Raw genomic sequence first — 27264 nt, 5'->3', positions numbered from 1 at the left:
TGCAAATTAATTATGAAAAAAATAGTATAAAACATATATTTTTATTGGTTAGAAGATATATAATTATTAATTATAAAAGAAAAGTAGTATAAAGATAATTTTAGAAAAAATATATAAATAAATTAAATTTATTATAATCAAATAAATTAAATTTTTTTATTTTAGTAAAAAATAAATAATTAAGAGTTTCTATATATAAAACGATGATAGTAATTGAATGGGCATGTTTTTCACAATCAGTGGTTGAGCGTTGAATTTTGACCGCTCTATTAAATTAAATAATTTTTTAATAATAAAATTATTAAAAAGCATTAATGTTTTAAATTTTTGACCGTTGTTCGTATAGTCTTTGAAAGATATAGCACTTCTCTTCTCAAAAAGAATTGCTTCATCGGCCCAAATTTTTTTTTTTGAATCAGTGTCTGAATGTATAAAATATTGATATTTTTTAATAAATTTATTATAAAATAATTATTTAATTTAATATCTTATAATTTTTTTTAATTTCGAAATATGTTTCAAAACATATTTCTAAACGTGTAGAATTTTTCCTTCTCAAAAAAGGTTCACGTGTCTCACAATTATTTGCATTTGTTCATATTTTCATGTCTTCACTCGATAGTGAAAATTGTACGGAACATGAAACTTTCTACCGACGACATAATTGAAAAACACAATTGCTATTTACACTTTGTTAGTCCTGTAAATCGAATTCGATTTCTTCATTACACATTTGTTGTAAGTAGACGATTTTGTTAGAAAATATTAAGCAATATTTTGAAATAAGTTTATCTCTAATTATTCATAAAGAAATATGTTTGATTATAAACAAAAAGCAAATTAATAAGAAGAAACTCTCCAACGAATTTTTCTGATCAGGACATTTCTTGTCTATAATTCTCTCTTTGTTACGGTTCTTCTTGTCTTCCGACACTTTCATAAACAATTCAAATTATATTTTGTTTATATATGTAAGTACAATCATTACACGAACCACATATATTCATAAAAATTATTGAAAATAAATTTAATAAAAAATATTTTAGAAAAAATTATATCATCAACTATATATCTTAATTTAACCAAGTCAATTGATTCGAAGACTTGCATTATGACATTGAGGGTTGACTTCATATTTACAAATTTAATTTCTACCTTTATTAACATAAATAAATAATGGTTGACCATAAGAAATTACGTGAATATAAATTATTTTTTAATTATTAATTTAAGATACTGTATCAATCATATTTATGAATAAAAAATAAATTTAATTTATAAATAAATTATAGGATAAAACATCATTTGGATCCTTTAAAATATATATCATTAACACTTTAATTTCTGAAAGTATTAAAATTTAAAAAAGATTCTTAAAATTATAAAATATTATCTAAAAAAATGCTACTTTAATGTATATTTAGATACTAAAATAATAATAAATTATTATTTTTTAGAAACTTAAACAAAATAACTAAAATTTTAAAGATTTTCTTTTTGAGTTTCCTTATTTTCTAGAATTAAAGTGTCATAAACATGTACTTTTAGGAATCAAATAGTATGTTATTCAAAGTCATATCACAGTAATAATGTTTTTTTTTGGACAAAACTTAATACAATTAAATGTAATTCTCTGATTGAAAATTAAAGTTTTGCTTTGATATTATACATAAATATATATTAATGAAATTTTTATTAAATACAAATAAAAACATTAAAGTAAATTTTTAACTTTAATTAAAAACAATATTAATTATGATTAAAAAATTCTACTTAAATACAATTTTTATCAATTAAAATTATAATATGGTAATAAAATTTGAATATAAAATATTGGAAATATTATTCCGACATGCATTATTTACACTAAAAGAAATATCTAAAAATGTATATAGAATGATAAATATGAGACGATAAAGAATTGCATAAAAGGACAAAAGAAAAAAGGTACAAGTAAAGGAAGGAAGAGGATTGGTCTGAATTCATTAGGGATGTAAAATAATAAATAAATAAATAAAAAATGAAATGTCACCAAATGTTCAACTGAGGCATGGTGTCTATGTCAGTGAGAAAATAAGAAAGTGCTTGTGCTGGTGGAGAAGCTCAAGCTCAACCAAACAGGCCCTTATTCTCAGTTCTGTAAATGCAATTTCTTCAATTCTAGTTCCTTTCTCCTTCACGCGATCAATTACTATGCCTCCTGGTAAAACCTAGTTGCTCCTTTCAGCTTTTTCAATTTCCATAGGGCTTAGCCGTGCTTTTTCTAATTGCTACAATGCTGTCTTTTCATTCACGGTAATACTCTGCTATGTTAGAGCTCAAATTCATTCGTTTGATTTTCGTCTTTTCGTCTCTGTTGGTTCAACTTTGTGCTAGCTTATAGTACCTTGCACCTTTTCGTGAGAAATTCGGTCCTATTGTTTACTTTGGGCAAGACACAACTTTTTTTGAGGAACAATTGTTTGGTATATTGCATATAGAAAGGAGGATTAAGTTCTTAATTCTTAGTCAACAATCAGAGAGTGGTCACTGGTCACTATTATTTTGCCAAAGTTTTGTATGGTCCCCATGGGGGAACAGAGTCAATAAGTTCTGAATTGGTGGACTAATTGGACATTGTCATGGAAGGTTTGGAGTACGACATCGATGATCTGTTTCAAGAAGCTAAGAAAAGATGGCTGAAACCTGTGGAAGTGCTTTACATTTTACGGAATCACGAAAAGTGCGAGTTCACCCACCAGCCCCCTCATCAGCCGGCTGGTAACATTTGCCTTCTCTTTATTAAAATTTGTTAAAAAATGAAGGAAGGTTTTTCCGACTCTGTTTTGTTACTGGATTATGTGTTACTGTCTTGCTGATTGTTAGAAGCATTGCTGATTGGCTTTCTTAACAGGTGGTTCCCTGTTTCTGTTTAATAGAAGAGTCTTGCGATTCTTCCGTAAAGATGGTCATAACTGGCGGAAGAAAAAAGATGGCAGAACTGTGGGAGAAGCACATGAACGGCTTAAGGTCTGTAAAAAGGGTCTTTAGTGTTATGATCATTAAAATTTTTCACGAGGGTGAGGCTTGGTGCAACTGTAAGGTTACGGGTTCAAATTCTAGAAATAAGGCTACATATATCTACCTTCCCAAAACCTCACCAAGTAGGAGCCTTGTGTACTAGGCTGTCTTTTTATGTTTGACATTTATTTGTCTTGCTACAGCTCCTGTCACCCACTACCATCTGACCACTTTTGACATGCTTTATGTTTTATGAAAATGCTCCATTTTGCACTCTAATTTGCAATTTGCACTCTAAGAACTATGCAGAAAAAAAAGAGAAGAAGATGAAACATAAAATATCTGTACCATACTAATAGCTTGAAGTTTTCATGCCAATTCAAATTTGAGCTTCTTCATCATCATCACTTTCCTTTTTATTTATTAGAGGAAATTGAATTGAATAATAAAAAATTGACATTGTTGCTGTTATATCTTGTATGCATGATATATTTGTACTTGGATTTTTTTTTTTTTTTTAAATTTTTCTTTCTTGCTTTAAATGCAAAAGTTTAAAGATCTGAGTGATGAAATTACAGTCCACAAATCTACTAAAATATTGGGAAGAAATATTCAAATCTCAAACATATTGAAACAGGATTATTAAAGATCCTTATTGGAAATTGAGTTTTTAAACCTATCTCCTAATCTTCTCTGTACCACAGATAGCTTCCAAAAACCTTTTGAAAAAAACAGCAAGTATTTTGTTTGTCTAACATTCTATGTGCATGAGCTGTAACAGAACACTGAGATGTAACCGATTTATTGTTTAATAGTTTTACTGGTATTGAGCATTTTTTGTTTTTAAATATTCACTTATTTTTGCTATATTGATGCCTTTGTGCCAACATTTATTTTGTGATAGAATTCTATGTATTAATTTTCTTGATTTGATTGATCATATAATCTGCATGGTTAGGTTGGAAATGTTGAAATCCTAAATTGTTACTATGCACATGGAGAGGAGAACCGTACTTTTCAGAGACGGAGCTATTGGATGTTGGAGCCGTGAGTAGATTTTAACTATTTGCTGACTAAAAACCGTATTATTAAGATTACCACTACTAGTTGTAGTTTTTAAGATCTACATACAAGCTTACAAAGTTCATACCGAAGGTAACTTAATATTACAAAGATAAAATTATCTTCACTGTAAAACAAAATCAACCTTCAGTATATGTAAGTATGTAACTAATGTTAAGACATGTTTGTTTATAGTGCATGTTCATATTTACTCAAACACTTTTCTTTTTTGACAGGGAATATGAGCATGTTGTTCTTGTGCATTACAGAGAAACAAGTGAGGTGAGTTTCCAGATCATGATATCAGATAATATAATATGGTACTTGCTGCTGTGGGAACCCTTTTTGAGCAACACATCTCACTGCTCACTGCCCTACACTCCTATGGTCCTACCCTGTTTCTGAAAACTAAAATGTTACTTTAAGCACATCCTCCCTTTTCCATGTTCACATTTGGAACTTCAATTAAATAATTTAGTTTATTTGTTTTTCTTATGAAATTTCACCCTCTGTAGTATTTCTTACGAATACTATGTTTCTGTATTTTTTAATTCTTTACTTTATCTAAAAGTGTAAATGACTTGCATAGTAGCCTGGGAGCTGTTTTTATTTCTTCTAAAAGTTCAATTCTCTCGCTTGTTTTTCAGTTCTAAAACTACGATTAATAAAGATGTGTATCAGTATTTCCAAAGCAAATTCTGTTCATCTATTACTATATTTTATATATTGCAAAATAGTTATTACATTATTACTCCAAATATGTACATCAAAGAGCTAAAATTGTGATGAATTGGACATTTGCAATACCGTAACTTCTTGAAACTTTGTTTATATGCTCCTTTTGAATGTACTTAGCGTTATGCTCAGCGATATTATTCTCTAACTATATTGATCTCCCCCCTACATGTTACTTGCAATTGCGCCTAATTTTAAGACCAGGTTCATTTTGGATAGCCATTCTCTAGTGTGGTCTATGATTAGTTATTTAAATTTGTTATTAAAGATTCATTTTCTAATGCTTTGTTGCTTTCTGGAACTAAATACTTGATTTTCTGATTTTTTATGACTTCAAACGAAGATATATTCAAATCTTCATATGAATCATCATTTGGTGCCTCTGAATAGCAATTTTCTGGTCACATTCACCATTTGCAATTAGTAGATTGTTTCATTGTGCTGCTGTTAGCCATTAGACAAGACCATCTTTTGGAGGGGACAATGTTTGGAGGGTATATTCCAGAAGGAATAAACTGTACAAATAGCTAGAGGGTTAATTTAAGGCAGTTACTAGGTTAGGTAATTAAATAGGGGAAACTGTAGTGGAAAGGGACCTTTTTAAAAACAACAGTAACTGAGACATTCTCAGTATAAAGGACCATTTCCTCTTGTATCTTATTCTTTAGATTACAGTATCACTCTTCCTTTCATTGCTTGGAATTGTATCAGCACCCCAAGATTGAGTTTGACATTGCTGTTTAAACTCACATTTTACAGGGGAAATCCAATTCTGAACCTGTCTCACAATTGTCACCAGGTTCCTCTCCTTTGTTTAGTCAAAGTCATAGCTCGTATTCTGCTTACAATCCAGGGACTACATCCATGTTTGGTGATTCATGTGAACCTAATCAGAATTTCTCTAGTCCTGGGTCTTTAGAAGTTACGTCTGACGCTCAAGCCTTGCGCCAATTGGAAGAACAGCTTAGCTTGAATGATGACAGCTTCGATGAAATTGCGCTTAATTTGACCTCATGTCAAGATCAAAGGGTGGTTTATAAGCAAGATAAATCTGCAGCTTCCTCTGGACCAAATGATGAAGTACAACCATATCATGGATATAATGCAAGACAAGGTAATATAGACAAACTTGAGCCGTTAAGAATTAATGTGTTTTTTGGAAGGAGGGGGAAGGGGTGGATAAAATTAATACATGTTTGAAGTTAGTGAAACATTTGAGTTATTATCCCTATTTTACACTTATACCTTATATTGTGGTTTCACTGTTTTGATTTGTTCAGTTATAAATGTTTGTCTTCTACTTATGTAACATATGCTGGTGGCTTCTTCCACCCTCAGCTAATTTGCTGTGACTGTTGAGTTCAAATAATCACATGCTTATTTTAAGTTGTCTGAGGCTATAATAGCCATATGTATGACCATATCTTCTTTTCTTCTAATTTGGTAACGGTACCCTTCTGTATGATAGATTTTGTCTAGGTGAAACCTAATACCCCAATTGTTATATGCTGGTTGTTTCATGTGAATCTTAAAAGAGTGTAGTATGATTGTTGTGAATCACCTAACCAGAAATAAAAGGTTTGAAACAACAGCCTTGCAATCAGGTCTCTTGATCTAGAACCACTCTAGGAGCTTAAGGGATCTTCATAAAAATATATTAACCATGCAGAACAGTCTTTAAATATTTAATGCACAGAACTCCATGTTACATTATGTAAAAGTTGTTTATCCTCTTGTGTGCAATTAAATTAAAAAAAAAGTTTTGTAATTTGAGACATTGATTATTGAAGTGTTTATTGTAAATTAGTTATTCATCCATGCAAACTTTTATCTTTTATTTTTTCCAAACTTTCTGCTTTATATTGGATTCGATTTATTTCCAAATTCTTTATATCCATTTATAATGAAACATCAACTGTAAAGAGAGAAAAGCTAAATCTCCTAAAACTAATGGATTTTGTGTAGATGACAGTGGCACAAATTATCATGACTTACTTGATGATGCTCTTGATGGAAACGAAAAACCTATATACTGGAAAAAGGTGCTGGAATCGTGTAAGCCCTCATCTATGACTAAATTACCAGATCAACATGCATATGAGGCATTTGAAAACGTGAGTATTCCCAAGACATACTTCATGCTGTTATGAATTTATAATTTATCTTTGCTGAAGTTTCCAAATAATTACATATTTCTGCATTTCTTGAAAGAATTTTAAAGCTGTAATTTGAATGCTATTTGTGTTAATTTTTCTTTTGCAACTTGTGAAGAAATAAAATCTCTCTGCTTAAAACAGGAAAAGTCATTATTTTCTTCAGGAAGAGGAATGACTGCCAACCTGGAAAACAATCACTGGCTAAACTCCAACAGTAAAAATGTTGAAAATTGTATGACTTATTTCTACATTAACTTACTTGACAACTTCCCTTTTTTGCTTATAATGAAATTTATTTCATCTCTCTTTGATGTCCCATATTGGCAGCTGTTTTCTCATTTTCTCAAGACAATAGTGGAATCAATTTTTCTCCATTTTCTCTGGTAGAAACTCCAGGAACTTATGAAACATATTTTGACCAAATCCAAATTCAAGAACCTTTGGCTGTTGATTCAAGCTTGACTGTTGTACAGAAACCAAAATTTATAATTAAGGCAGTCTCCCCAGAATTCTGTTATTCCACTGAGGCTACAAAGGTTTGTGCCTTTTAATTTCAACACATATTATGTCCTATGTAATGATTTATGAGTCTGCATTAGTGAATGTTACCTGCTGAATGATGGGAATGTTATTGCTTTTGGTTGCTTACTGCTTAGATTTACCTATGTTCCTAAGGAGCTTTAAAATGCATACACAGCGATGGTTCAAATATGTATGCATTTATTTTGTTTTTACGTGATTACATATATAATAATTAGGGAGTTGTCATGCAAGCTCTAAGCTTTTGATTTCAATACTTAACCATTTAGGTCTGTGAACACCAAATTTTAGCTTATCTTTTTTATGTATTTACTTATTCTATTTGTTTGATCTTTTCTTTTGGAATAAAAAAGTCAATAAAAAAGAAAACTCATTTCTCTTTATTTTATCCACTTAATTTGTCCTCTTAAATAATAATAATAATAAAAAAAGATGTTACTAAAATAGAAGTAACTGAATCTTTTTTTAATTTTTGTTCAAATTGCTAAGGCAAAAAAGAGAGAAGATGAAAAAAAGGTACGATAAAAACGAAGAGTAGAAAAAAGTCTTCCCAATTTTAATATGGATCCATTGATTTTTATCAATTTTCGCTCACCTGACAGGGGCATATACTTTGTCTCTACTCTTTCCTTTTGAACTTTTATTATTTAATTTTTATGTATGATATGATAGATATTATTGATGCTGTCTATATTTGTATCCTAAACTCCAAGTTATATGCATAGGTGATCATTATTGGGTCATTTCTCTGCCATCACTCGGATTCAACCTGGGCATGTATGTTTGGTGATGTTGAAGTCCCTGCTGAGATAATTCAGGATGGCGTAATTTGTTGTGAAGCTCCCTCCGATCTTCTTGGAAAGGTGAATTTATGTGTTACTTCAGGAAATAGGATACCATGCAGTGAAGGGAGAGAGTTTGAGTTTCGAAATAAGAGTAGTAGTTGCGCTCCCTGTAATTCATTGGAAACAGAAGGCAGTAGAAGTCCAGAAGATCTGTTATTACTTGTTCGATTTGCAGAGATGCTCCTTTCTGCTTCAACTGAAAAGGGTGACAACAGAGAATGTGGAAGTCATCTTTCAACAAAACAGAACGATGATGATGATTCATGGAGCCATATTATAGACACTCTTCTAGTTGGCACTGGAACATCATCTGGCACTGTTGACTGGCTTCTTGAAGAGCTGCTGAAGGATAGGCTGCATCTCTGGCTTTCTAGCCGATCCCATGAAAGAGATGAAGGGACAGGCTGTTCTTTGTCAAAGAAAGAGCAGGGGATTATACACATGGTTTCTGGGTTGGGTTTTACGTGGGCCTTGAACCCCATTCTCAGTTGTGGTGTGAATATAAATTTCCGTGACATAAATGGATGGACGGCCCTTCATTGGGCTGCACGATTTGGGAGGTAATAGAAAACTGAGTTATTGATATTGATATGCAATGGTGATAGCATCTTTGTTTCAAAGCTTTAAATAAAATATGCTTGCTAAAATTTGTTTAGAAACCTTTACTTTATCCTTGGTCTTCCCCTATCTCTATTGGTCAGACTGTCCTCCATATGATTAATACTTCTTACCGAGGCCTCTTTTGGTATTCTCAAATTATCAAACATATTAGACCAAATTCTGTCATAAACGATGATCCTATCAAAGATTAAAACTCTTGATTTTAGAAGCCTTTATAAATTATCTGTTCCATTCTGAGTGTTTTGAATGTTGAGTCACTGAATGGTTTTATTCCATGAATATGGTAGGGAAAAAATGGTTGCTTCACTTATAGCTTCTGGTGCATCTGCTGGAGCAGTGACAGATCCAAGTGCACAAGACCCAACTGGTAAAACTGCTGCTTCTATTGCAGCCAGCCATGGCCATAAGGGATTGGCAGGTTATCTTTCAGAGGTAGACCTAACAAGCCATCTGTCATCCCTCACCCTGGAGGAGAGTGAGATGTCTAAAGGATGTTCCGAGCGTGAAGCCGATTTAACTGTCAAACGTGTCTCTGAGGAAAATATTGTGGCCGGTGAGGATCAGGTTTCACTAAGAGCTTCCTTGGATGCTGTCAGAAATGCAGCTCAGGCAGCTGCACGGATACAAGCTGCTTTTCGTGAACATTCTTTTAGAAAACGGAAAGATAGAGAAGCTGCTGCTGCTGCCACCGCAGGCTGCATTGATGATGACATTTCAGTGCTTATGTTACAATTTAGTCCTCGGAGCTTGCGTGATTACAATTCAGCGGCCTTATCAATTCAGAAGAAATATCGAGGTTGGAAAGGTCGCAAAGAATTCTTAGCATTGCGCCAGAAAGTAGTTAAGATACAGGTAATACCGTAATAGAAGTTATGTTGTTATTTCAGTTTTTCCTGTACTATTTGAATTACAAGAGTTCTGCACGTAGATGGATATTAACACTATCAGACAATTCGTAAAGTGAATAAATTTATTTATAAATTGACGAGGAGAAGGGGGAGATAAAAGTAATAGTTATAAACATGCACATACATACATCAAGAACTTACTAGTAAACTTAGCTTTTCTATCTTGATTTGGGCAGGCTTGTGTGAGGGGATATCAGGTTCGGAAGCAATACAAGTTAATATTATGGGCAGTTGGAATCTTGGACAAGGTTGTGCTACGATGGAGGAGAAAACGAGTTGGTTTACGAATTCTCCAACAAGAAATGGAGACAAATGAAGATGAAAGTGATGATGAAGATTTTCTGAACGTGTTCCGAAAAGAGAAAGTATATGCATCAATTCAAAACGCTTTAAAGCGGGTGCTTTCCATGGTCCATTATACCGGTGCCCGTCAGCAATATAGACGCTTGCTTGACTTGTATCGTCAAGCCAAGGTAAATAAACTAATCAACGTAAAATAGAAATTATAGGTCTGGGATACCACCAGTTGTTATGACTAAAGCTTTCATTGTCCATTTCTTTAATGTGAGTCAGAAATAAGATAAGTGTAAAGATAGCAAGTAGCAACACACTATATTTATTACTTAGAGTACTTTTAAATAGCTTCTCTAAAAACACTTATAAAAGAGTAAAATAATAAAAAAATGAAATAATTTTTTCTATAAGTTAAAATTAATTTATACATAAATTAAAATTAAGTTTTTCGAGAAATTAATAAGAGAGTTCTTTCAAATAAACTTTTTTTGTGCAATGCATAACTTGTTGATTCTTTTACAGACTGAACGTGGCAGCACGAGTGATGAAGCACCATTATCATATTTGGAAGAGGAAGTTTTCAAAATAGAAGACGATGATTTGTATCAATTTTGGGAAGCTTTCAGGCCTTCCTAGTTTTATTTCTCTCTGGTGATAAATTTCTGGCTTCACCGCTTATATGACCTTGTGTTGTGTATTTGGATGTGTAAAATAAGCTTGAGGTTTTAGTTTGTAAATTAGTATAGGTTGTATATAGTGATAATGGCGATGGATACTTTATCTTTTTATGTACAAATGGCTTCAATGCTGGTAGGATAGGGTTTCAAATTAAGTGGAGTAAGTTTCTATATTATTTATTTGTCTTACTTTTTCATTGGTAGAACTGGACAACCAGCCTGTTGGGCAGGCAAATAAAAAAATGTTAAATATTAAGATATTAATCTGATTTTAAATAAAGAATTTGTAAATTAATTGTAAAAAATTAAACTGGTGTCATGTTTATTACAATTAAATAAAGATAATCATGAGTGAGATTTATCATCAATCCAATGTGAACCTCTACTAAATCGAGCTTTTGAAACAAAAATGTACAAAGATATCACTCTTCAATTCAATAATAATATCACCTGTTGATTAGATAATTATATAAATTAGATGTATGGATATTAGAAAGTGGAAGAAAAAAAAAGGTTTTATTTTAAAGTATTGGAGTGAGAATGAAAGGAAGATTTGAGGGTAATAATTCATAATAAATAGAACATATAAGTTTAACTTCTTACATGGATGGCAAAATAAATTTGCTGAAGGACCAATATTTTTATATTTTTATTTCATGGATGTCAAGGATCACAGATGAAGATTGAATAGTCAACAGAAGGACCCCACCCTCTCACTTATTTTGTGGTGAGGCTAAGTCATTGAGTTGTGTATAGATGTTTCCCATGAAAAGGTAAGTAGCACTAAGGCCACTTACAAGGTTGGATGACGCTAGAGATTAGGAGAAGACCGAACAACCAAAACCAAAAGGCCACGTCTCTTGTGCGTTTCATTTCATTCAATAATAATAATAGAGCTCTTGGCGGTGGGTGACCCTTTTTTTATATTTTCGTTTCTAAGCAAGCATTTGTCTCCGGTGACTATGGAAAAAGATCGAAGGCTGGAGCTCGTCGACCAGGCAATTCAGAAGCTTATACACGACAACACCAACAAAGTCCATGAATCCCTCCATAGCCATGACACAGACACTCAATACCAAAACGCTCTTGCCCAACTTCTCTCTGTCTCTCAGGTATCATTCTTATTTGCAATTCATGTTTACTTTCCCACAACCACAACCACAATCGCACAAATCTCATTCTTTTGCATATCAGCAATATTGCATTTACTGCCATGCACATCATATGAATACATCTATTTTCTCTTCTTCCTCGATTATCTTCAAAACTAGTTTCAAATTTTACCCTTACGTATGATGTTTGTTTATTTATATAGTTTGTCAAGATTAATATTTTTGAAGGTTAATATTAGTTTAATTCCTATAATTATTCTCATTTTAAATTTTAGTTAACAAAAAAATATGTAATGACCAAATGAATAGTTTAACCTTATGTTAATATTGATGTTATCATTGTTATGTATTGAATATTTTAAATGGTTGAGATTGGTAAACGAGTGCTTAACTTATTAGCAGTTGAAAGTGTTGAAAGGAGATGAGATAGTTGAGCAATATGAGGATGCTGAGGATGAAACGAGTGTTCCTAGTTCTTCTGAGCCGGTGGCTTCTGTAATTCAGAAAACAGAAGGCGAAAATGAGGATGCTGAGGGAAGTGAAAATGATGAGATAGTGAAAGAGCTGAAGGAGGTGAAGAGGCAGAACTTCATAACTCATTGTCTTCTTTCGGTGATGATTGTCCTCACTGTGACTTGGCAACTATCAGAGGTCTCTCTTATTTTGAGGGTGAAAGATGGACTAAGCCACCCTTTTAGATCCTTTGGAAATATGCTAAGAGGGATGGTGAAAGTCCCAAACGTGAATGGCCAGGAAGCTGATGACAAAGAAAATTCAACTGAATCTTCATCCCTTCCTTCTCTGGGGATTCCAGATATGTCTCACAATGGATTGACAGGAAACGAATGAAACTTGCCGTTTTCTTTAAGTGCTTGATCCGTTCTCAGTTGGTTCAAGATGATAATGAGGGGAATGGATTTGCAGCTCTCCCTCCCAATGTTCATAATCCCACTTCTTGTGGCGTTTTCAACTGTTAATAGGTTTTGAGTCTTCTTGTGCATATTCATGCATTACCATTGTTTCCAAATTGTCATGTTGGTGGGGTTTTAGTCATTTCATGGAAAAGTTCAATTTCTACGGACGCTTCTTTTTTTAAAAGGGCACCTGGATTTTATACAGACTCTGACCAAGAGTTCAAAGGGAAAGGAAAAAGAAAATTTGAGTGCAATTTCTCAAAAAACAAAATTTAAGTATAATTTGTACTATTAATATTATTTTTTAATGAAATTGAAATTTTATTTCAATAATATACATATTATTGAAAAATTCGAATTAAATGTAAAATACATGTTATCAAAATAGTCCTCCAATTATGGATGGAAATCAACACCAACAATATCTATTGTAGTATACTTAAGTTTTTGTTATCACTATGTTTTCACTATGTATCTTCACCGTATTTTTTCACCAAACTATGTGAAGAGGACAGGAACCAGCTGGCATTCTAAGCAACCTCGTAGTGTTGTATTGAAGTTTGTTATAGCAGGAGAAATCAGGAAGGCAACAGTGTACCTGAACTCTGATTTGGTCAGGTAATAGCAGAAACTGACAGAATATTCTGCATTAACCGCTGAGCACTGAGCAATGTTTATGACACCACTCTAAGTCTGAATTTCACTACTGATGGAAAAAGAAATTCCTTGATCTAAGAGAATAATCAAGCTATGGCTAGCTCACTCGTGCTGGTCATCTGCGATTTAAAACTAACATTTAAAATTTGACAATAAAATCAAATATAACAAAAAACATAAGGCGTGCACAAATCAATATTTGGTGGTAAAATTTGTCTTTTGAAAGCAAATATATCAAAGTTATCAACCCCCAATTTGCATCAATCCTTGACAACAATTTATCCTTGAAAGCGTTTTCACCAATCGCAACAGAAAAATCTAAACAATTATGCGTTCAACACGAACCAAAAAGAACCCATTCTCAATTGCAGATGTTTGGAGCAAAACAGCTGTAGGCAAACTAATATGGCCTTTCTTGTTGCATATTCAACAGTGTATCTTCATGCATAGTTCAAACGGAATATGTCATTCAACACATAGTAGCCTCCCTGTGGTTTTGGAGTGGTGGCAGTGTTGGAAGGGAAGGGAAGTGAGTTTGGCGAGGATGTTGTGGGAGCCTTGGATCAGTGGATCTTCTGACCCTCGAAGGATAGCATTGAAGCGTCCTCGCAAGGTTGCTCCGATTGGTATCGAATGTCGAGTAATAGTGTTCCACGAAACCCTTCGCCAATGCGTATGCGTCTCCATCCATCTCTCTCTGCTTCACTCTCACGCACTCTTCTTCCCTTGTCATACCATGATAAAGGTAAGAACTTGGTATCTGTAAGTTTTTTTTTTCCACCTATGCAAATCTAGATCTATAAGACAGCTAGTAGTATTCTTATTAGGTGTCATCCCCTGTCTGCCTAAAACCACCTTTCTTCAACATTAAGCTTGCTATTGTAATGCTTCTTCATGTGTAATTAGGATCAAGGCCCACTTTTTTACGTTAAAAAATATAAAGTTTAGTTATTATAGAGTTCAATTTGATGACAACTCTCCACCCTTGTTTAGTAAAAGAAGCTTGGTTAAAAATATAAAGTTTCTAACTTCTTAATCCCAACTCACCCCTATTTTTAGTTTGCCATAGATATATCCCATTTCATCCAATGAATTCTCCTCTCACCACCCCACCAAAAGTTGCACACGAGCTTCTCAAAATATTCACAAAAGGAGAGAGGTGTTAAAGCATCCCATTTTCATGGCCCAACCTCATAGTTTCGTTCACATACACATATTTGCATGCTTTTTATACGACATCTCCCTTCTAGTCTTCTAGGTAATCTTGATAGCAACTGGTAGATGCATCTATAATTCGGGCTTCTTCATTTCTTTTTCCCCTCATTTTTTAAGGGTTGTGTGACATTCTCTTCGTTATCATATATGAAATGGCAGACCAATTGATTGTTCATTTTCAGGAATTCAAAGGTTTTGATTGTGTGACATTCTCTTCGTTATCATATATGAAATGGCAGACCAATTGATTACATTTTTTTCAAAGGTTTTGATTGTGTGACAAAGGTTAAGGTCATAGTAAGCCACATTTAATCAACAGGATTGGATTTATCTTTTTGATAAAAAAAAAAATAACATTTTTTAATATAATTAATAGAGTTGGATTTAGTAAGGGAATAGTTTTTCGTTAAGTAATCGCAGTTTATATTCATTCGGGCAAAACTGTCCACAATTAATGTGATGATTTAAGACTGTCTTAAAAAATAAAAGCCACATCCAAGACCAAAATGAATCTTCTAGAACAGACATTCTTTTGAAGTTTTTCTTTTTTTTAATCTAATTTTTTTTTATGAGAATATCGATTGGAAGTGTTGATAGAGTTACTTAAAATTACGCTTATTAAATAAAAATAAAAAAAAATAAAAAAAAGGCAACTCATTTATGGGAATTGGGAAGTTCAGGTTGACAACAAATTTGAGGCTTTTCTGGGGGGTTGATGCAGTACAACAGTTCGCTTATCTAACAGTTGTTCTTTGAATGTGTCTATGGCTAAACTAGAAAATTGGAAACCAAAACATACAAAATTATGCTACAACGTGAAAGGTTTCTCAACATCACAATTTTGCTTACCATGCAGATGCAAGGTTCAACATCGAGATATGTAACGGAGGCGCCGAAGCTTGAAGCATCTAGCCACCATCATACTAGGGCCCAGTTCTCGATGACTAACACAGACGAGTGTGAATCTGATTCAGTGTTTTTCACAACCTAGCAGAGTTGATAATTTAGCAATCAAATTGTTGGTAATTGCATGGAAGCAATAAATACGAAAACTATATTTACTTTCATCTAGAAGACAAACATAAGAACAAAAACCATTCACTTACTGATACATAAAAAAAAACTGCAGTTTTATCGCCTTTTACCAAGGTGTTCCTAGGATGAGGCATTCGTAACACAACTAAAGTAATGTTTACATGTCTGAGAGTATGAATAAACGTGAATCACTACAAACCCATATTATTATCATCTACTTTGTTAACCCAGCAATGAACATTAGGATTACGTACAATACCACCAAAGGCCTGCAAATTGCAAAGAACTACTACATTGGAGGGGGAAAATGGCAGGTCATTGCTGTTAGAGATACAAGTGAAATCATGCCACTGCGGTCAGGCATGGATGAAATGCAGTACCACATGCTATCCACTGTCGTTTTCTCCCACGTGGCACCACGCACCCGGGAACCTTCAGCCATTCTTTCCTAGCTATGTTGTAAGTAACCAATCGGTTCATTTGTTTTGATCTAAGTGACAACATGAGCAAGCCTTTGTTCCCCAGGCAAGTCATTCTAACGTGCTTCCCATAAAAGTCCAAGCACCATATGTTTGGCATTCTGTCAACCTCCTTCCACAAGAGTGTCATTCTCTGCAGCTCCCATATGCATACACATGTAGCTGCATTTTTTGTGAGCAAACCCACAAGCATGATCTGGCCATCACACTCAGCCAGAGTGTGGTCGGTCAGATGCAATGGCGCTGGGATTATATATTGTTTCCAAACCCCAGTTGCCATATCATAGGAAACAATCCCTTCTGGATCTGAACGCATGAAGTAAAGCGTGCTGTCAATAGAGACGGTCTGAGACCTAAAGTTGAGTGACAATGGCAGCTTCATACCCGCAGGCATGTTTCCTGGACGACTCCAAGAATTTCTGACTGAGTCATACACTTCATATTCTCCATCACCACCCACCCATAAGATCTTGTAGCCTGAACCAGTTGAGTTTCCATTTGTTGTCATCCCTACAGCAACACGAGACCATACCTTAACTGATCGAGCTGGCAACTCCTTGAAGGATTGAGTCAGTGGGTTACAAACAAAGAAGTTTCGATGACCAATGTCAAGAAAGCAAACTAAACCCCCAGCAGAAGCCACTGGCAAAACAATCAACTTTGTGGGCGGTGTTGATATAGTTGGGTGATGCCATTTTTTCAAAGAAGGGTCATACATGGCTCCCGAATTCACATTTTCATGGGTAATGGTGTAAAACCATGGATTTTCTTGTCGGATTTGAGTACAATGCTGAGAAAAACTTTGAGAAGTCAGCATGGAATTCCAATGCCGACAGACAGAACGGAAGCGGAAAAATGTGGCAATGGGAAGTCGTGCAATCACAGCCTCAAATAAATCTTCAGGAAAATCTTTCCAAATTTCTTGTTCCATAACTTCAGTAGCACTGGATCTTCCAGATGATTTGCCCCTGCTTCTATCTCTTCGAGACTTCTTGGGAGGTGGAGGCTTTAGAGGCTCTGACATCCTGAAACTGCCAGACTTTCCAGTTGTCATTACAAGGCCACAAAAGTCGTCTACAGAGCTATCTTCAATGTCAAGAGAGGTCCATCTGTGAAAAGTATAAACAAATTCATAATTCATATGATTCCTAACATTAAGTAGAAGTAGAACCAACATTCCTACAAAGATAAGCATTATCCACAGATAGAAATGTGTAACTGAAAAGCAGATCACAGAACTATACGACTAAAAATACAAACTTATAATGAAGTCCAAATTCAGACTGAGCCCACGAAAATTATAAAATGGAAACAAGAAATTGCATGCAAGGTTAAACGATAACAAAGTAAATAACAGATGAGATGAAACAATATATTTAAAGAATCAAGAGAACTCAAAAGAAGCATAATTTAAGCACGTGTTTCATAATTTTACATTAGCAAAACTGCCCTGCAGTACATATCTTAATGTGTACAAACTGTATATAACTATAATTAATTTACAACATGACAGTTGTTGATACACCAGAAGACTCCACTTAGGTCCTATATGAATAAATTTTTCCGTGAGTACTTATAAGAGAAGAATATAAAGAGTTAAAATGAATTAAACTTCTCCTATAAGTAAAAATCAACTTATGCACTACAAACCTTTATAGAAATTCTCTCATCTAACTTCTTCAAAATCTGGGATACAAAAGTTGATTTTAACTTATGGAAGAAGCTTAATTCATTTTTCTATTTATTTTCTTTTTCTAAAGGTCTTTTTTAAGAAGTTTACTCAAACAAGACCTCAAATAACAACAAAAGCAACAACAATGACGGTTTTATTCAACTAGTTGAAGTCAGCTATATGAAACACATGACACCATCGGACTCAATTAAAAACAAAATTCTTAAAAGTGTCCTAGCCTAGGTACCAAAACAGACATTTTAAAACCATAATTGTAAAAAGAATTGCAATTTCGCATCACTATATTTAGTGTACAAGTGTGATGCAGCAAATATCTTTATTGTACTAGGATCTTGTTTTTTAGGGTGAGCAAAACAATCAGTGCTTCTCAGGAATTCAATGTGCATTTTCACGGGATGAAAAACAACATCTACTACATGTACGGCGCCTCACAGAAACAATGCACAAAATCCAGAAAACTTCTACTTATTCACTAACAACTACCAACACGCTAGAAACAATAGGCATTCAAATATTAAAATATCCAAAAGTTAAACCAAATAATGCAGCTGTGATCTCTGCAACGATTGGTTACTCCTGACAGAGCCAAGTATGATAATGCACAGTTCATTAAGCGACTGTTCCTAGCTACCTTTCCTGGTGCAAGTGTATATTCCTAGTTTCTTCAATGCTTAGTCAAACAAAGAATTAAATGGCAAGAGAAGAAAGTTGCATTATCTCATCCTCCTTGCATGTCTCCTAGATCTCTCTAAATAATCACATACATACACATGTGTGTGTGTGTGTGCACAAGAGAGAGTAAAATAACTGAAAAAAATAAATAAAAATAACGGGCATCCAAACCCAGCTCTTCCCCCCTTTGTCTTTTCCATGTAATTAAACAAGTGCTCGAAACCCAAACAGTACCCCAAGAACAAAGGAAGTTTCCAAGCAATATAAAACGAAGGAAGAATACAAGAATGACAAATTATAGCCAAAAATAGGTTTTTTTTAAAAGAATTTAGAGTTATAGAAAAAGGCGAGGAGAGGGGAATTGTTAGCATTTTAGGGTATGGTTATGGTAAGTGAAATAGATCTAAGAGAGAGAGAGAGAGAGGGACCTGGGTTGTTGAAAGAGAAGAGTGTTGCGAATGAGAGATTGGTAATGGAGCTGACCAATTACTTGCTTCAGCATGGCCAGCCCTTCCATGCCCGATTCAACTTATCCTTCCTCTTCTCACCCGTGCGCTCCACTTTTCTTATTTATAACTATCAACTTTCAACTTTCAACCCATCTTTTCTACTTTCTCTTAATTCATTCTTTTTTCTATTTTCTCTTTTCTTAACCCTACTTATTTAACCACCCAAATCTTATCACATGTGTGTCTGGATCAATTTCTATACATAAATAAAATTTTTATAAGAGAAGAAAATAAATGAATGATTGATTTACGAATAAATTTATTTTAATTTGTGAAAAAAAAAATTATTTCATATTTTCCTTCTTGGTTTCTTCTCTTAAAATGCTTCTTGAAAAATCTATTAGCAAAAAGAGAGAATAATATTGCCGAGAAGAATTTTGACGATCAAATAAATAAAAGCCTAAAAATTGGTGATTTTTAGATAAAGTCTCGGAGTCCATGATGACAATGTGTGTTTTTATATTCTTCTTTTCAATAATTATATATTTTTTTTATATTTACATACGAGATTTTTATCTTTAGATGGCTTTTAAGTTAGAGTGATTTTCTTTTTTAAGATAGGAAAGATTACAAAAATGATCGCAATGAAAATTGAACTTAGGTTTTTATGTTTCTAACTATCCAAACTCTTCCTCACTCAATCTTTAGGTTAATCTTAATGATCAAGTTAAAGTGATTGAATTTTAGTTAATATAAGGTTTAAACACATGTTAATTAATAATATGTAATTTTTTTAGGGCAATGTATCATGTTAATCAATAACCTGTTTACATTGAGTGATGACTCTTATTAGTTGTCATGTATAAAAAAATTACTACATGATTTAAGTTAATTATTATAATCTAAATAAATCTTCACATCATACATAATTAATATTATTAATAGAGTTAATCATCTATAAATTGTCAGTGTAAAGTTTTTTTACACTGGCAACTAATCATATCTTTTAATAGTGTCATGTCAGTTACTTATTTAATAAAATAATAATAAAATAAGTAACTTTAAAATATATGATTAGTTATCGGTATAATTTTTTTTACATATATGTAATATATAAATTGATCGAAATTATCAAATTCGTGAGTTATGCAACAACTTTTCTTGTGACTAAAACGATTATAAAAACATATTTAACGTTTAAAGTAGAAATAGAAAAAAAAAATTATGTATTATCAATGTAAAGTAATTTTATACTAATATCTAATTACATACCACTATATATTATGTTTGTTGATTTTTTATATTAATTGTACATGACTAATCCTAGAATAAAATGGTTAATCCGAACTCATTAAAGATATTTATATTTCTTAATTAAGAATAATATTTAATCTCTAGTTTAAACATAAAATCATCATAGAAACTATTATCATCATAATAAATGTCATTATAAATATAATATATATAAACATAAATATATTTGACATGTATCAATATATAATTTATGTTGATTTTAAATAAAATTTAATAATATATATTATGTATTATTATAACTTTATACTTTTCAATCAATAATATTATAACATATATTATATATCTAATATAGATATAAAAATAAAATAATTTTTAATGATAAATATTATGTCATTATAAAATAATTGTTTTGTAGTGTATTTTATTTTTATAATGAGTTGATGCAGTGTGAGAATTAATATATCTCGTAATTATCCAATAAAATAAAAATAAAAAAAACATAGTTGATGCTTGAAGTATAAAATATAAAAGAGTGATCCGAATTAAAATCATAATGTAGAAGATTATATATGAATAGGTTGGTGCACATATAAAAGTTTGCTTGACAGGAAATTAGGCACCGATTGCACCAAACACTTTGTGTGGAATTTGTTGTTAGGCACCATACCCATTTGCAGGTTAATAGTTTGAGGAGACCAACTAATCGAGTTTGGTCAGTAATTCAAATATGAACTCAATGTCTAATTTACATACCTAGATATAGTTAAGGTTTTAAGCTCGTCTACTATATAAGTTTAACATGTTAATTAAATTATAAGATATAATGTAAGTTGCATGACTTGCATCAACTGTTGGCGTAACGTTATCTCTGACTTCTGTTTAAAGATATACTCCAAACTCCAGGGCACGCATGCAGTAGTTTCGTGTGATGTGTTTTATAATATAGTTATGATAATTTTTATAATATGATAAGTGATTAATGGAAAAATAAGAGAAGGACAAAAAAGAAAAATGAGTGAAAAATCAAGGTAATTTAATACAGAAAACTTGATAAAATCAACCATGTTAATTCACATATTAAAATCCAAACCTAAATGTTTGATAAGCCAATGGCTCAACATCGGTATATTTCCAAAGTGAATATCAAGGTACTTCTTAATTAATATGTTATTAGGCTATTGCTTAACTAATAATATAAGACAACATTGAGTATTAGTCTTTGTAATCTCTCATTTTCTAGCAGCATTTTTGTTTATTAATTGGTTGGTGTCCATTTTACATATGACAATATTAGTATATTTCCAAATATGTCATTAGTAGTGGCTATCGCTAAACTAATAATAAGATAACGTCGATGATTAGTCTTTGTAATCTCTCATTCTCTAACAGCATGTTTGTTTATACGTTGATGTACACCTTACATGCGTCTGTCATAAATTAATTAATTATAAATTATTGTTCACGGATAAATGAATATAATTGGCGTGATTTTATTACTTTACATATGCATTGAATGTGTGTTTAAACATACATTAAATCTAACTAAAAATGATAATAGGATAAATGCAAAAAGGCTCATGATATATACACCTCCTTTTTTGTATAAGTACATCTCCTTTTTTTTTTAAATAATTAAATTTTTAAAATATTTTTAATTTTTTTTATTTTTTAATTTTACACCCACAACATTTTATTTAGTAAATTTTTACACATTTTTTTTTCTTTTCAATTTTTACATGTACTCCCTTATTACCTTTCCTTCACTCCACTTATTTTAGTAGCATGTAAAAATTGAAAGAGAAAAAAAGTGTGTGAATAAAAAAGAAAGTAGCAAATTAAAAGTTAAAGGTGTAAAATTAAAAAATAAAATAAAAATGACAATATTTTATAGTTTTTTAAAAAATAAAGGAGGTGCACTTATAAAAAGGCTCATGATATATACACCTCCTTTATTTTTTAAGTACATCTCCTTTATTTTTTTTTTAAATTATAAAATATTGTAGTTTTTTTTTAATTTTCTAATTTTACACCTTCAATTTTTAATTTGCTACTTTCTTCTTTTTTTTCACACACTTTTTTTTTTCTCTTTTAATTTTCACATGCTACCAAAATAGGTGGGGTGAAGGAAAGGTAAGGAGGTGCATGTAAAAATTGAAAGAAAAAAAAGGAAGATGTGTGAAAAAAAAAGTACTAAATTAAATATTGTAAATGTAAAATTAAAAAATTAAAAATATTTTAAAATTTTAATTATTTTTTTTCAAAAAAGAGGTGTACTTATAGAAAAAAGGTGTATATATCATGAACCATGCAAAAATCATAATCTACTATCCACGTCGAGCACTGAGGCCCATCTCGATACTCATTCGCCTAACAATATCAGCCAACAGGCAAGCCCCCAACTTTAATGGGCCGCAATCGGCCCAATTCTCATCCAAGAGAGAAAAATCTTAATTTACATTAGGCACATGATAAACACACCTCCACTCTCCTATAAACACACCCCCTTTTAAAAAATATGTATATAAAATGTCTAAATTACCCTTAAAAAAATAAAATTCTTAAATTTACACCCCCTTTCCTGCCCTCCTGTTTCCCGCACCCTCCTTCCCCGCACCCCATACCCCCCTTTCTCGCACCTTTTTTTTTTCTGCAACTTGGGGATGAGGAAAAGAAGTAGTGGAAAATACAGGCAACGCAAACAGGGTTTGGGAAGATCCAAAGACAATTAGAATACATATTTAAAAAAGACAAGAGAAAGCAAAAAAGACAAAATCTGAGACCAGTTACAATTCTGCAATGCTTCAATTGAACTTATGAAAATGGTGATTGCAACCCAACATGTACCAGGAGCTAATTATTCACCAGTCATGGTGCCAACATTTGACAAGCCATCATGATAATTTAAAATAAAAAGACTCAGATCTGTGAACCTTCTAAAACTGTATCTATTACTCTAAATAGGAGTAAACATTTACCCCCAAAAAGTGGGCAGAGATTACCCATGAGCCAGAAGCATCTCCTTGAGAGTGAAGAATGTTAATTCCATTCAGAAGAAATCCATATAGCACTACTCACCAAAAGCATACACCTTAGCATCCCATCACTGCGCAGTTATACACAAAGCTCCCTGATTGCCTGCTAGCAAACAGGTTCCACTGTGGTTCACCTTCACCAGGGACACAAGCATTGATCTCAATTACCCTTCCATCTAAAGCTCTTGGCCCACCAATAACAATTAGACGATTTCCACATGCACGAAAGGCTAATCCCCAGCCATTCATCGAAAGCTTCGGCTGAAATCCTCCCTGGCGCGCCGCTCCTTAGTGCCGCACCACCACCACCACGCCGCTCTCGACCTCGAGGACCAGAAAATCTGTCGCATGAGGCGGGCCCTCGACTCCTCCGACATTGAACTCGTGAAGCTCATGGTAATGGGGGTGTGGGGTGTGGGGCTGCGGGGAAGGGAAGGGGGTGTGGGGTGCGGGTAACGGGATGAAAATTTAGGAATTTTATTTTTTTTAAGGGTAATTTTGATATTTTATATATTTTTTTTAAAAAGGGGGTGTGTTTATATGAGAGTGGAGGTGTGTTTATCATCTGCCTTTACATTAAGATACGCGCATTATATATATGACTTGCACATCTATAAAAATTAACTTAAACTTCGGAGTCTCTTTTGCAAATACATTTCCCATCTCGGAGTGATCGACATGTCAAGCAAGAGAAGACTATCAATCTCATAAAGAGATTGCCCCTAACACATACTAATAATAATTTTTTATTAGTTAACACTAACATTGTAAATTGTTTATTAGTTCACACGCGTTGCTTAAATTGAATCAAATAATGTAAACTTGTCCAAACTTAAATTGTCACTGCATCAAATACCAGTACATTTTTGTGAGAAGCTTATATGAAACTATTTTGCAATGGTATATATACTTTGCTACTTTCATTCACCAAACAATAAACTTACATCTAAATAAGTTACATATTGTCTTAGTTAACAACTGAATATTACAACGAGTCAAGTCAAAAAAACAAAAAGATAATATTACATTGAATTTGATTTGTTTTGCTTAGCACATGAATGGTACTAGTTCCTTGTACATTCATTGCTTTAATTTTGCAACCATCTCATGAGTCATCACAGACCGCACGATTGTCCTCGGCCTTTTTATTCTCCATGACGAAAATACCCCTCCAAAGTCCAAAGTCCAAATTCCATTTTCCATTCAATGGTCATAAGTGTCACGCAATGAGTAGTAATTATGGATGCACACGCTTTATCTTTTTCAAATAACTCATCCACTTTCTTGTTTTGCATTGCAAACATTAATTATTAATATATTGCTAAACTGCACTTTATTTAAATTATCTCAATAAGATCCTAAATAAATGCAGCTATAGTAATAATTTCAAAAAATATATATTTTATCCTTCATTATAATCTTATTTATTATATATTTTGACAAATTAATATTAAGACATCGGTGTGATCTTAAAACATAATTATTTCACTTTTCATAATTGGTTCAATAAAATTGTTTCCTATAAATAAAATACATCAACACTTTATTGACTAAATTAACAATAACAACGTGGGTGTAGTAGAAAATCGACAAATGCATATTGCACACTGATTGCATTAGAAATTACTTTTAAGTTTATCTTAGTAACATTTTCCTGTATAATTTTTTTACTTTTAGTTTTTCTTAACCAAAATCCTTATAGACACTGATTAGTTTTTTCCTTTTAAATAAAGTTGTACCCATTTCATATTTCATATCCCTATAAACATTTTATTTTGTTTTAAAATATTTGTTATTTTAAAATAAGAAAAGCATTGTTTTTTTTTTCTTATGAAAATACTCTAACTTGTTGATATATCTAATCTAAGTACTTAAATGACTTCATGATCTAAAATTAACTTTATCAAATAGAAATTGTTTTATCATGATAATTTATGTAAGTAATTACTTTCTTAAGGGAGCATGGGTTTTTTTAGAATGTGTATTATTCTATGATAAGGCAGCATATTTGTAGAAGCTGGAAGCTAGCCCGCAATATGCATCAACATCCAACAACCTCAAAGGTGGAAACCAGTAGTGAATAATGGAAATTCATGTTTTAGAAAAAGTAATTGGGAATATGATTTGCAATTTAAGGGAGAATTTGATTGGGAGGTACGTGGTGAAAGAGAAAAGAGAGGTTTGGGTTGTGTTTGAATTTGAATGATTAGGTTTAGGTTTTCTCAAACCAAAGGGAAATTAGATGCATATTTTGCGGTGAGTAATGATTTGGTTTTGTGCCTTGGGAAAGGAAGTGAGACAATAAGTATTTCTTTGGTTACATTGGTTGGTGGCTATATAATGTGTATCATTATTACTCATTGTTCATCATCATCATCATGGATTCCATTCTTTTACACTTTGCTTTTTCAACTTATCCTTCTTCCTAACCTAACCGGCTTACACGGACAACACCTACTTCCCTTCACGTGCCTTCAAATTCATTACACCACAACACAAGTACACAACCCTTTCCCTAAATAATATCACTATTCTAAAACCAATAATTAAATAGGCTGCGTGCGGGTCTAAAATAATAGTTTTGATCTAAAATAGATAGAGTTAATTATCTATATACAGTTAGTGTAAATTTTTTTTACATTAACAACTAATTATATCTTTTAATTATGTCATGTAACTGTTAAAAATAAATATGTTTATAGTGACATAATACAATTAAAATATATAATTAGTTGTCAGTGTAAAAAAAAATTACACTAACAATGTATATGTGATTAACTCAAATAGATGTATGAATACATTCATAATAGTTTTAATCTTTATAGACATTTTTATAATCAATATTTACCAACTTAACCAGTAATTATAAATTTAAATCTTAAATATATATGTGTTAAATATTCAAACAAAGAGCACATTACTATTTATAATAGTCCTACTCTGTTTAAACAGAATTATCTCCAATAAACAATAATTATGATATAAAAAAAAATCAGGACCTGTTCTTGGCCACATGTACAAGGACAAGATTATTTACTAGCTAAGCAAACACACGATTGTTTTCTTGAATGTGATTCACCACTAGAGTTTGAATAATCCGCTTGATAATTTGATAAACGCAACCAAATTGTACTCTTCTAAATGTTGAATATAGGCACCAACAAAACACACCGACTTAAGTAGGCCTATCGATACAAGCCCAGTGCCCTTTAGCACTTCAAATAGTGGGCCCATTTTTAAATTACCGAAAGTTGAAGCCCATTATTTCGACCAAAAATCAGTGAGCCCATTATTGGTAGTAGAGACTAGAAAGGAGTTTCAGTCTATCGTTAGTGACTTTCTCTGCTTCCAAATTCGATTTGTTAGTCTAAATTTTTCGGATGGGGCTATGTAGCGAATAAGGAATAAGCCCATATAAATATGAGTTTATCACTTATACATTAATTTTACACTGATAGTTAATTATATCTTTTAATTGTATCATGTTATTGTAAACACATTTACTTTTAACAGTGACATAGCACAATTAAAAGATATAATTAGTTGTTAGTGTTTATACCGGCAGTATATAAGTTATTAACTCTATAAATATTCATCACAAAATTTTTAAAATTTATAGGAAGTACTAAAGAAAATTACACGTCCCTCCCCATATACATTATCAAAACCTTATATGGATTCGCCACTTTTATGTAATCAAGTCCCATATAGCCTCTCAATATGATAAGCTTAATTTATTCTTTAAATCGGTCATTGTTTATTTAAATATTACAAGTACATCATCAAAAGAAAAAGAAAGAGCCTAGATTCTTGGAGGGAAAATTATGATAAAGATATTGGGTGTGACCTTAGTGAGGTACGATTGCTAGTTAAGTGTAGTACTTTTCATCCATTAAGGGTAATCTGGATCTGAA

General features: G+C 32.3%; 4 protein-coding genes across 5 annotated transcripts; 3 read left to right on the top strand and 1 right to left on the bottom strand.

Annotated features, from left to right (window-relative positions):
- Positions 1-2010: 2010 nt before the first annotated feature.
- Positions 2011-11014, top strand: LOC109795159 (calmodulin-binding transcription activator 4). Its single transcript, XM_020354589.3, has 13 exons — positions 2011-2203; positions 2629-2760; positions 2894-3009; positions 3959-4047; positions 4299-4344; positions 5557-5911; positions 6763-6911; positions 7095-7185; positions 7281-7489; positions 8219-8898; positions 9247-9811; positions 10044-10340; positions 10684-11014. Exons 1-13 carry the CDS (start codon positions 2026-2028, stop codon positions 10795-10797), a joined length of 3021 nt encoding a protein of 1006 aa, XP_020210178.1. The 5' UTR covers positions 2011-2025; the 3' UTR covers positions 10798-11014.
- Positions 11015-11606: 592 nt separating this feature from the next.
- LOC109798747 (uncharacterized) lies at positions 11607-13201 on the top strand. 2 transcript variants are annotated; one of them, XM_020359134.3, is made up of 2 exons: positions 11607-11950; positions 12350-13201. In XM_020359134.3, the coding sequence occupies exons 1-2, from the start codon at positions 11801-11803 to the stop codon at positions 12797-12799; spliced, it is 600 nt and encodes a 199-aa protein (XP_020214723.1). In that variant the 5' UTR covers positions 11607-11800; the 3' UTR covers positions 12800-13201. The 2 variants fall into 2 exon arrangements, with proteins under 2 accessions (XP_020214723.1, XP_020214731.1); XM_020359142.3 differs by having other exon boundaries at positions 11610-11950; positions 12353-13201.
- A 648-nt stretch (positions 13202-13849) lies between these two features.
- On the top strand, positions 13850-15803 carry LOC145955932 (uncharacterized). The gene is made up of 2 exons (XM_083071461.1): positions 13850-14266; positions 15593-15803. Exons 1-2 carry the CDS (start codon positions 13850-13852, stop codon positions 15725-15727), a joined length of 552 nt encoding a protein of 183 aa, XP_082927587.1. The 3' UTR covers positions 15728-15803.
- A 15-nt stretch (positions 15804-15818) lies between these two features.
- Positions 15819-19288, bottom strand: LCR (Galactose oxidase/kelch repeat superfamily protein). Its single transcript, XM_020355507.3, has 2 exons — positions 19044-19288; positions 15819-17359 (listed from the first exon to the last, which is right to left on the bottom strand). Exons 1-2 carry the CDS (start codon positions 19130-19132, stop codon positions 16114-16116), a joined length of 1335 nt encoding a protein of 444 aa, XP_020211096.1. The 5' UTR covers positions 19133-19288; the 3' UTR covers positions 15819-16113.
- Positions 19289-27264: the final 7976 nt, after the last annotated feature.

Source organism: Cajanus cajan, chromosome 3, assembly GCF_000230855.2.
Source record: "Cajanus cajan strain Asha chromosome 3, NIPB_CcT2T_4, whole genome shotgun sequence".
Taxonomy (NCBI): domain Eukaryota; kingdom Viridiplantae; phylum Streptophyta; class Magnoliopsida; order Fabales; family Fabaceae; genus Cajanus; species Cajanus cajan.
The sequence above is the reverse complement of the archived record's forward strand: the minus strand, read 5'-3'. Positions and strand labels throughout refer to the sequence as shown.

Coding starts and splice junctions, on each gene's coding strand:
- LCR (XM_020355507.3), bottom strand. CDS start 19,132: ATGGAAGGGCTGGCCATGCTGAAGCAAGTAATTGGTCAGCTCCATTAC. Junction 17,360..19,043: donor CTTCTCTTTCAACAACCCAG/GTCCCTCTCTCT, acceptor TACTTTTCACAG/ATGGACCTCTCTTGACATTG.
- LOC109795159 (XM_020354589.3), top strand. CDS start 2,026: ATGTCACCAAATGTTCAACTGAGGCATGGTGTCTATGTCAGTGAGAAA. Junction 2,204..2,628: donor ATCAATTACTATGCCTCCTG/GTAAAACCTAGT, acceptor TTGTCATGGAAG/GTTTGGAGTACGACATCGAT. Junction 6,912..7,094: donor CATATGAGGCATTTGAAAAC/GTGAGTATTCCC, acceptor TGCTTAAAACAG/GAAAAGTCATTATTTTCTTC.
- LOC109798747 (XM_020359134.3), top strand. CDS start 11,801: ATGGAAAAAGATCGAAGGCTGGAGCTCGTCGACCAGGCAATTCAGAAG. Junction 11,951..12,349: donor AACTTCTCTCTGTCTCTCAG/GTATCATTCTTA, acceptor TTAACTTATTAG/CAGTTGAAAGTGTTGAAAGG.
- LOC145955932 (XM_083071461.1), top strand. CDS start 13,850: ATGCGTTCAACACGAACCAAAAAGAACCCATTCTCAATTGCAGATGTT. Junction 14,267..15,592: donor CTTGTCATACCATGATAAAG/GTAAGAACTTGG, acceptor CTTACCATGCAG/ATGCAAGGTTCAACATCGAG.